This window comes from Chrysemys picta, chromosome 4 (assembly GCF_011386835.1).
Source record: "Chrysemys picta bellii isolate R12L10 chromosome 4, ASM1138683v2, whole genome shotgun sequence".
In the NCBI taxonomy this organism is placed as follows: domain Eukaryota; kingdom Metazoa; phylum Chordata; order Testudines; family Emydidae; genus Chrysemys; species Chrysemys picta.
The window spans coordinates 2,779,944-2,789,701 of record NC_088794.1 but is presented as its reverse complement, the minus strand read 5'-3'; the positions used below and the strand labels follow the sequence as shown (position 1 = coordinate 2,789,701).

Below are 9,758 nucleotides of genomic sequence, written 5' to 3'. Positions count from 1 at the left end.
AATCCACATGCCAGCCCCATAGTGACACCCTGGCCTCCTCCGCCCCACAGCGCCCCCTGCTGAGCCCCCTGCCCTGCCCCATGGCACCCCTGCCCCACAGCGTCCCCTGCTGAGCCCCCTGCCCTGCCCCATGGCACCCCTGCCCCACAGCGCCCCCTGCTGAGCCCCCTGCCCTGCCCCATGGCACCCCCTGCTGAGCCCCCTGCCCTGCCCCATGGCACCCCTGCCCCACAGCGCCCCCTGCTGAGCCCTCTGCCCTGCCCCATGGCACCCCTGCCCCACAGCGTCCCCTGCTGAGAGCCCGCTCCCTGCGGCAGGACACTCCCCAGTGCCCCATGATGAGCTCCCTGCCCCACGGCAACCCCTGCAGCGCCCCCTAGAGGCCCAGTCTGCACAGGACGCTCGGGACGTCCCTGGGGCTGCCCCAGTGAGCCATGGCCCCATGGCGGTGAAGGGGGCGGTGAAGGAGGGGAAGGAAATGAGTGAAAAATACGTGACCCACCCACACGCGGCACCCAGAGAAGTGATGGCGCCGGACCCTGAACTGCGACCGCTGCTTGTAGCTCTGCTCACGTTAAACCTCCTGCGAGGTACTCGGGGTGCGCTGGCAGGGGCTGCGGGTCGGGAGTGAGGGGCACCGGCAGAGCTGGGGGGCAGGGCTGGGCTGGCAGGGGCTGCGGGTCGGGAGTGAGGGGCACCGGCAGAGCTGGGGGGCAGGGCTGGGCTGGCAGGGGCTGCGGGTCGGGAGTGAGGGGCACCGGCAGAGCTGGGGGGGGACGAGGGGGCTGGCAGGGGCTGCGGGTCGGGAGTGAGGGGCACCGGCAGAGCTGGGGGGGGGGCAGGACTGGTCTGGCAGGGGGCTGCGGGTTGGGAGCGAGGGGCACCGGCAGAGCTGGGGGGCAGGGCTGGGCTAGCAGGGGCTGCGGGTCGGGAGTGAGGGGCACCGGCAGAGCTAGGGGGGGCCCAGGGCTGGGCTGGCAGGGGCTGCGGGTCGGGAGTGAGGGGCACCGGCAGAGCTGGGGGGGCAGGGCTGGGCTGGCAGGGGCTGCGGGTCGGGAGTGAGGGGCACCGGCAGAGCTAGGGGGGGCCCAGGGCTGGGCTGGCAGGGGCTGCGGGTCGGGAGTGAGGGGCACCAGCAGAGCTGGGGGGGGCAGGGCTGGGCTGGCAGGGGCTGCGGGTCGGGAGTGAGGGGCACAGGCAGAGCTGGGGGGGGGGCAGGGCTGGGCTAGCAGGGGCTGCGGGTCGGGAGTGAGGGGCACCGGCAGAGCTGGGGGGGGGCAGGGCTGAGCTGGCAGGGGCTGCGGGTCGGGAGTGAGGGGCACCGGCAGAGCTATGGGGGGGCAGGGTTGGGCTGGCAGGGGCTGGGGGTCAGGAGTGAGGGGCACCGGCAGAGCTGGGGGGGCAGGGCAGGGCTGGCAGGGGGCTGCAGGTCGGGAGTGAGGGGCACCGGCAGAGCTGGGGGGGCCAGGGCTGGGCTGGCAGGGGCTGCGGGTCGGGAGTGAGGGGCACCGGCAGAGCTGGGGGGCCCAGGGCTGGGCTGGCAGGGGCTGCAGGTCAGGAGTGAGGGGCACCGGCAGAGCTGGGGGGGCCAGGGCTGGGCTGGCAGGGGCTGCGGGTCGGGAGTGAGGGGCACCGGCAGAGCTGGGGGGCCCAGGGCTGGGCTGGCAGGGGCTGCAGGTCAGGAGTGAGGGGCACCGGCAGAGCTGGGGGGGGCAGGGCTGGGCTGGCAGGGGGCTGCGGGTCGGGAGTGAGGGGCACCGGCAGAGCTGGGGGGGGCAGGGCTGGGTTAGCAGGGGGCTGCGGGTCGGGAGTGAGGGGCACCGGCAGAGCTGCGGGGGGACAGGGCTGGGCTAGCAGGGGGCTGCGGGTCGGGAGTGAGGGGCACCGGCAGAGCTGGGGGGGCAGGGCAGGGCTGGCAGGGGCTGCGGGTTGTGAGTGAGGGGCACCGGCAGAGCTGGGCGAGAGGGGGCAGGGCTGGGCTGGCAGGAGGCTGCGGGTCGGGAGTGAGGGGCACCGGCAGAGCTGGGGGGGGCTGCGGGTCGGGAGTGAGGGGCACCGGCAGAGCTGGGGGGGGCAGGGCTGGGCTAGCAGGGGCTGCGGGTTGTGAGTGAGGGGCACCGGCAGAGCTGGGCGAGAGGGGGCAGGGCTGGGCTGGCAGGAGGCTGCGGGTCGGGAGTGAGGGGCACCAGCAGAGCTGGGGGGGCAGGGCTGGGCTGGCAGGAGGCTGCGGGTCAGGAGTGAGGGGCACCGGGCCTGAGCGGTTGCTCTCACCCCTGGTCCCTGTTTCCTGTTTTTGTTCCCGTTTCTCGTTGTGAACCTTGGGGACTTTTTTGCCCTGGTGCTTTTCGGGGCTTTCTGTGTAAATGCCCCTCCCCCCCGGACTCCACATGCTCCCGTTTCCCCTCCCCCCCCCACGAGGGGTGCTGTGCTCCCCCTTATTCCTCTTCTCCCCAGGGGGGTCAGTCGGAGTGCAGGGGCTGTGAGCTCTGGGGAAGGGAGCCAGCGACCTCCCCCACCCACCTCCCCACACATCTCTCCCATCCATCCCTGTCCACACCCCCGACAGCTGCCTGTCTGTCTGTCTGGTCCCCCACCCCACCGCCCGCAGTGCCCCAGCTCTGCGAGCTTCCCCCAGCAGTGCCCTGCCACTCTGCACTCCCAACCCCCAGGGCTGGCCCCCTCCCAGGCCTTCAGCATCGAGACCCACAACGCCACTGTCTTCGAGGGTGACGCCGACGTGCAGTTCGGGTACCGGGTAGTCCAGATGCGCTCGAACGACAGCTCCTGGTGAGACCCCCGGGGATGGGCATGGGGTCTGGTGGGTTAGAGCAGCGGGGGCTGGGAGCCAGGACTCCTGGGTTCTCTCCCTGGCTCTGAGAGGGGAGTGGGGTCTAGTTGTTAGAGCAGGGGGGCCTGGGAACCCGGATGCCTGGGTTCTCTCCTGGCTCTGGGAGGGGAGTGGGGGCTGGTGGGTTAGAGCAGGGAGGTGGGGAGTCAGGACTCCTGGGTTCTCTCCCTAGCTCTGGGAGGGGAGTGGGGGCTGGTGGGTTAGAGCAGGGAGGTGGGGAGTCAGGACTCCTGGGTTCTCTCCCAGCTCTGGGAGGGCAGTCGGGGCTGGTGGGTTAGAGCAGGGGGGTGGGGAGTCAAGACTCCTGGGTTCTCTCCCAGGCCCCGGGGGGGGGGAGTGGGGTCTAGTGGGTTAGAACAGGGGGGACTGGGAGCCAGGACTCCTGGGTTCTCTCCCCAGCTTGGATGGGGAGGGGGGATCTGGTGGGTTAGAGCAGGAGGGGCTGGGAGGCAGGACTCCTGGGTTCTCTCCCTGGCTCCGGGAGGGAAGTGGGATCAGAGTATCTCCCCCATCCTGTCTGTACCCATCTCTCCCCAGGCTGGTGGTCAGTGCCCCCCTGGCGGGGAACGGGACGGGGGCCCTGTATCGCTGCTCCTATCATGCGGAGACCTGTCAGCCCATCCCCCTGCCCGGTAAGTGACGGGCGCATGGTGGAGTCTCTGCCCCCCATATATCTCGTGAAGGGTGGGGGACGGGCAGGAGGCTACGTGGGTGGGGTATCTCTCTCTCACGCTCTCTCTGTCCCACCCCCAGACACCCCCCTGGTCTCCCTGGGGCTGGCGCTCGCCTCCGATGAGATCTCCGGGTCCCGAGTCATCGTGAGTCACCCCCGAACACCAATATAGGGCAGGGCGGTCCCGGGGACGGGGAGGGGCTGTGGGGTGGAAGAGAAGAGGTAGGCAAGTGTGGGAGTGCATCTGCCATGGGGGGCACAGGGGATGGGGGAGGGGCAAAGAGAGATTGGGGTGGGGCTGTGGGGGGAGGGGCCAAGGGAGATGGGGGAGTGCAGGTGGGATCAGGAGACAGGGTGCTGTGGGGGCGCAGGGGGAGGGAGTTGTGGGGGGAGGGGCCAAGGGAGGTGGGGGAGGGGGTGCAGGTGGGTTCAGGAGATGGGGTGCTGTGGGGGCACAGTGGGAGGGTTGCAGGAGTGGGGGAGTCCCCCCAGTGACCCCTTTTCCCTCCCCCCAGGCCTGTGGTCCCCGGCTCCAGCAGCGCTGTGAGGAGAACGTGTATCTGCAGGGGCTGTGCTATGTGTGGGGGGGCTGGGAGAGCCCCCCCAGGGTCCTGCGCCCGGCCGGCCAAGGTGGGGGCAGGGCTGGGGGCACAGCTGGGGGGGCTGATGAACTGTGGGGGGTGATGCTGGCCGGGGGGTGGCGGATCTGTGTGTGGGGGTGATGCTGGCCGGGGGGGCAGGTCTGTGGGGGTGTCAGGGTTCCCTCCTCACTCTGAACTCTGGGGTACAGATGTGGGGACCCACATGAAAGACTCCCTAAGCTTATTTCTACCAGTTTAGGTTAAAAACTCCCCCAAGGCACAAATCCTTCCTTGTACCTTGGATTAGGTAACGCTGCCACCACCAAGTGATTTAAACAAACATTTAGGGAGGGCCACTTGGAGCCCTAACCCACCCCCCCAAATATCCCCCCAAGTCCCTACACCCCTTTTCCTGGGCAGGCTTGAGAATAATCCCCTCACCAATTGGTACAGGTGAGCACAGACCCAAACCCTTGGATCTTAAAACAATGACAAATCAATCAGGTTTTTAAAAGAAGAATTTTAATGAAAGAAAAGTGGTGGGAGAAGCACCTCTGTACGATTAGAAGGGAAGATAATCTCCCAGGCAATCAGAGTCAAACACAGAGGGTTTCCCTCTGGGCAAAACTTTAAAGTTACAAAAAGAAAACCAAGAACGCACCTCCCTCTCAGCACGGAGAAAATCACAAGCCAAAATAAAAGATAATCTAACGCATTCCCTTGCTATACTCACTAACGCTATGGGAGTTGGATCGTTTGCTTCTCTGATCTGTCTCCAGCCAAAGCCGCAGGGAACAGACAGACAAAGCCCCCCCCCAATTTGAAAATATCTTGTCCCCTTATTGGTCCTTTGGGTCAGATGTCAGCCAGGTTACCTGAGCTTCTTAACCCTTTACAGGTAAGAGGATTTTGGTGCCCTGGCCAGGAGGGATTTTATAGTATTGTACACAGGAGGGTTGTTACCCTTCCCTTTATAGTTATGATGGGGGTGGTGGTGCTGGGCAGGGGGGATCTGTGGGGGTGATGCTGGGCGGGGGTGGCAGTGGGTCTGTGTTGGGGGGTGATGCTGGGCGGGGGGGGATCTGTGGAGGGGTGATGCTGGCCACGGGGGCTGATCTCTCCCCACCCCCAGAGTGCATTTCGGGGGTGGACGTGGCTATTTTATACGACGACTCGCTGAGCATCCAGCCCAACGACTTCACGCTCATGAAGCAATTTATCGGGAAGCTGCTGCGCGCCCTGGCAGGGCCCCGCGTCCAGGTGGGGGTCCGTCCGTCCGTCCATCCGTCTGTCCCTGCGTGGTGTGTCCGTCCGTCTGTCCCTGCACCCAAGGGGCCTAATCCTGCGCTGTGTCCGTCCGTCTGTCCATGCCCGCATGGTGTGTCCGTCCGGCTGTCCCTGCGTGGTGTGTCCGTCCGTCCCTGCACCTGAGGGGCCGAACCCTGTGCTGTGTCCGTCCATCTGTGCACGTGTTGGGGGCAGGGCAGCCGGTGACAATCTGCTCTTTTAAACAATCTCCCCCCCGACTCCTTTCATTCTCCCTCTGCCCCGGGGGCTTCGTGCCCCCTCCCCTTCCCCCCTTGCTGCCCCCTTTCCCCCTCCAGATTGCCGTGGTCCAATTCTCCTCCCACATCAACCACGTTTTCACATTTGCCGACTACGTCGCGAAGGGCCTGGAGGCCGTGGAGCAGGACCTGATGGCCTTCCCCCATCTGAAGGGGAACACTCACACGCCCTCAGCCATCCTCTTCACGGTGTGAGTACCCCACGGAGGCAGGAGGGACGCAGCTGGCCCCCCTGGACTCCCAGCACTGACCCTGGCCGCTCTCCCCGCAGAAAACAAACCTTCGCCCCTGAGCACGGCGCCCGGTCCCACGCCAAGAAGCTGCTGATCGTCCTGACCGATGGGCAGTCCACCGACACCGGAAACTTCTTCCCCCAGGCCATCCAGGCGGCCAACAACATGGGGCTGGTCCGCTACGCCATCGGGGTACGGCGGGGGGAGCTGGCCAGGGGGCTGGAGAGTCCCTGCCGTGCTCTGGGCTCCAAAAAACTCTCGGGGTTCCTCCAGCGTTCTAGGTTCTGGAGGCTCCTTGAAGGTTTGGGGTTCCCAGCAGTTCTGGGGAGACCTTAAAGGTTTTTGGGTTTTAAGCTGTTCTGGAGGGTCCTTAATGGATTGGGGAACCAAGAGGTTCTTTAAAGGTTCTAGTGTTTGAGAGGTTCTGGAAGGATGTTAGGAGGTTCTGGGAGGTTCTGATTGGTTCCCGAGAGGTTCTGTAGGTTCTGTGAGGTTTTGGGAGGTTCCTGAGAGGTTCCTGAGAGGTTTCAGAAGTTAATGGGAGGTTCTAGAGGTTCGATGAGGTTCTCATTGGTTCCTGAGAGGTTCTGGAGGATGCTAACGAGCTTTGGGAATTCACTGAAGGTTCTGGGTCCTCAGACATTCTGGAGGGCACTTAATGTTTCTGTTGTCTGTGAGTATTTTGAAAGTTCTGGGCTTCCCAAAGGTTCTGGAGGCTCTTTGAAGGTTTTGGTTTCCAAGAGGATCTGGAATATGCTAAGTGTCGCTGCAGGTTCCCTAAAGGTTCTGGAGGGTACCAGGATGTCCTGGAGACAGTCAGTGTTTTTAGGTTGCGAGCGATTCCTCAAAGGTTTTGGGTTCCTGCAGGATCTAGGGGTTCCTTAAAGGTTCTGGACCAGAAATGAGGCGCTCGGGAGATTCCCAAAGAGTCCCAGGAGGGATGTATGGGATTCTGGATTGGGGTTTGGATAGGCCGAAGCAGGGCTCAGGGGAAGGGGGGGCTGGAAGGGTTCTGGAGGGTTCTGGTGGATGAGGAGGTTCAGGGAGGGGGTATAAAATGGATCTGAAGGACATGTTGGTATCTGAGGGGTACTGGAGATTTGTGGGAGGTTCTGGATGGTTCTGGAGGATGCTGGGGAGGTTCTGGGTGTGGGTGATGGGTCTGTGGGGTTCTGTGGGTCCTAGGAGGTTCCATTTGTTCTGGAGTATGGTGGGGGGCTCTGGAGAACGCTAGGGGGTGTCTGCATGTGTGCGAGGGGTCCCCAGGAGGGGTTCTAGTTGGTTCTAGAGCATGGTGGGGGGGCCCTGGAGGACCATGGGAAGTTCCGTGTTAGTGTGAAGGGCCTGTGGATTTCTGGGGGGTCTGGAGCCCATTCCTGGAGGTCTCTCTCCCCCGTCCCCCGGTTCCAGGTGGGCAAGGCATTCTCCACGTCCGAGGCGCGCCAGGAGCTGCTCACCATCGCCTCACGGGCTGAGAACGTCTTCCAGGTTGGGAGCTTCTCCGCCCTCAGCACCATCCAGGAGCAGCTTCGTGAGAAGATCTTCGCTATCGAAGGTGCGGGGCCCACGGATCCTCCTCTAGCCCGGATGCCTGGGTCCGACTCCCCATCCCGGTGTCTGGGAGTGCTGGGGTGGGGAACGCCCCTACCCGGGCGCCTGGGTCCCATTCCCCATCCCGGTGTCTGGGAGTGATGGGATGGGGAGCACCCCTACCCGGACGCCTGGGCCGGGCCGCCCGGGGGGGCAAATGGGGCAATTTCTTCCAGGCCCTGGGCCCCGCAGAGGCCCCGGCCCTGCCTCTGTCTTCGCCCATCCCCTGGTGCCTCAGCGGGGCAGAGGCGTGGCTCTGGGCAGGGCCTGAGCTCCTCCCACTGAGTCAGAGCCGCGTGGTAAGGGGGCGGGGCTGCGAGATCTGGTCCCGCCGGAGCCACGCCCGCTGCAGCGCTGTCCAGGGGCCAGGGCAGCTCCTGGACGCGGCGTGCTGAGGCTCCAAGCGAGGGGAGAGGCGGCGGTAACCCAGGAGCGGCCCTGGACAGCGCTGCTGGGCGGTGTGTGTGTGCGGTGGTCAGGGCATGGGGGGCTGGATTGAGGGCATTCTGGGGGTCTGTCAGGACTCGGCAGAGGGATGGATAGGGACCAGGGCAGTCAGGGGACGGGGGGGTTGGTGGGGACCGGGGTGGTGGTTGGGGGGTGGTGGTGAGGGGACAAGGAGCAGGATGGGTCGAGGATTCTGAGGGGGGCAGGAAGTGGGTGGGGGTTAAATAAGGGGCAGAGCCAGGCTGTTTGGGGAGGCCAGGGCCGGCTCCAGGCACCAGCCGAGCAAGCGCGTACTTGGGGCGGCAGATTCTAAGGGGCGGCACTCCGCCCAATCCTTTTCTTTTCCTTCGCCGCTTCGGCCGCCCCACAGGTTTTTTTCTTTATTCTTTTTTGGTTCGCCGATCCGGCCGCCCTGTAGGCGGTGCGGAGGAGGGGAGCGCCGCGCTAGGAGCGGGCTGCGCGCGCCGTCTGCCCCAGCCGGTGCCAGGTCTGCAGCAAGCCCGGCAGGGCAGCCCGCGTCCTCCCCTCCCCGCCGACTAGAGCGGTGCAGAGCCCTCCCGGCAGGCGGCGTGGTGAGAGGGGCCGCGTGGAGAGCGCCCGGCTGAAGGAAGCCCTGGCCACCCCCCTTCTCTCTCTCCCCCACTCCCTCCCCCCACTGCCCGGGGCACACCCGCGCTCCGGCCACCCTGCACGGTTTGTTTTTTTCGCTTGGGGCGGCAAAAAAGCCAGAGCCGGCCCTTGGGGAGGCACAGCCTTCCCTACCCTAAAGCTCATTCAGCGGTTTGAGGCTTGCAGACGGCTATCTAACACACAGAGCCAAGCTGTTCTCTTTCCCCTTAGGGCTACCATCCCTTTCACCTCTCAAATGCCAAATTATAGTCTACATTTCATTTCAGTGCCATAGGGAGATCCATGTCAGGGGAGGGGAGCTTCATTTCAAATTAGCCACTTTAGATTAACAGTGGTAGAGCCAAGAGAGCCATGGGGGAGGGATCCCATGAGAAGAGCAACATCCTACACCACCTACCTCCTTCCCAACCCTACTGAGGGAGACCCCCGTCCCCTGCATTCCCCGAGGCTCCAGAGGGGTTAATTCAGTGGTTCTCAAACTTTTGTACTGGTGACCCCTTTCACACAGCAAACCTCTGAGTGTGACCCCCCCCCCTTATAAATTAAAAACACTTTTTTATATATTTAACACTATTATAAATGCTGGAGGCAAAGCGGGGTTTGAGGTGGAGGCTGACAGCTCACGACCCCCAGTAATAACCTCGTGACCCCTGAGGGGTCCTGATTCCCAGTTTGACACCCCTCTGGGTTAATTTAATTTTAGCACCCTCTGTCCATTCACAATCATGTGCTATTTTGAGCATTTCAGTTTTCACAACATAGGCTCATCCCAGGTTCTGGAACAAGCTCAAATGCTCGGTTCGTGGAGTATGTACATAGTCTGTACTAAAGACAAACCCACAGTAACCGTCTCCGGTTTGTGAGGGACCCCATGGAGCCAGTCTCTAGGAAACAGATACATTCATGGAGGTTAAGTCCATTAATGGCTATTAGCCAGGATGGGTAAGGAATGGTGTCCCTGGCCTCTGTTTGTCAGAGGGTGGAGATGGATGGCAGGAGAGAGATCACTTGATCATTGCCTGTTAGGTTCACTCCCTCTGGGGCACCTGGCATTGGCCACCGTCGGTAGACAGGATACTGGGCTGGATGGACCTTTGGTCTGACCCGGTACGGCCGTTCTTATGTTCTTATGTTCTAACCTAAATGAACCCAAAGTTCTGGAGACAGATATGAGTCAAGGAAGCCAGCGGA

At 63.5% G+C, this 9,758-nt stretch overlaps 1 protein-coding gene across 1 annotated transcript; it reads left to right on the top strand.

Annotated features, from left to right (window-relative positions):
• Nucleotides 1-222: 222 nt before the first annotated feature.
• Nucleotides 223-8,053, top strand: LOC101936514 (integrin alpha-M-like). Its single transcript, XM_065591147.1, has 9 exons — nucleotides 223-590; nucleotides 2,670-2,787; nucleotides 3,386-3,480; nucleotides 3,602-3,666; nucleotides 4,037-4,151; nucleotides 5,235-5,362; nucleotides 5,707-5,858; nucleotides 5,939-6,092; nucleotides 7,311-8,053. The coding sequence occupies exons 1-9, from the start codon at nucleotides 443-445 to the stop codon at nucleotides 7,590-7,592; spliced, it is 1,257 nt and encodes a 418-aa protein (XP_065447219.1). The 5' UTR covers nucleotides 223-442; the 3' UTR covers nucleotides 7,593-8,053.
• The last annotated feature ends 1,705 nt before the right edge of the window (nucleotides 8,054-9,758 follow it).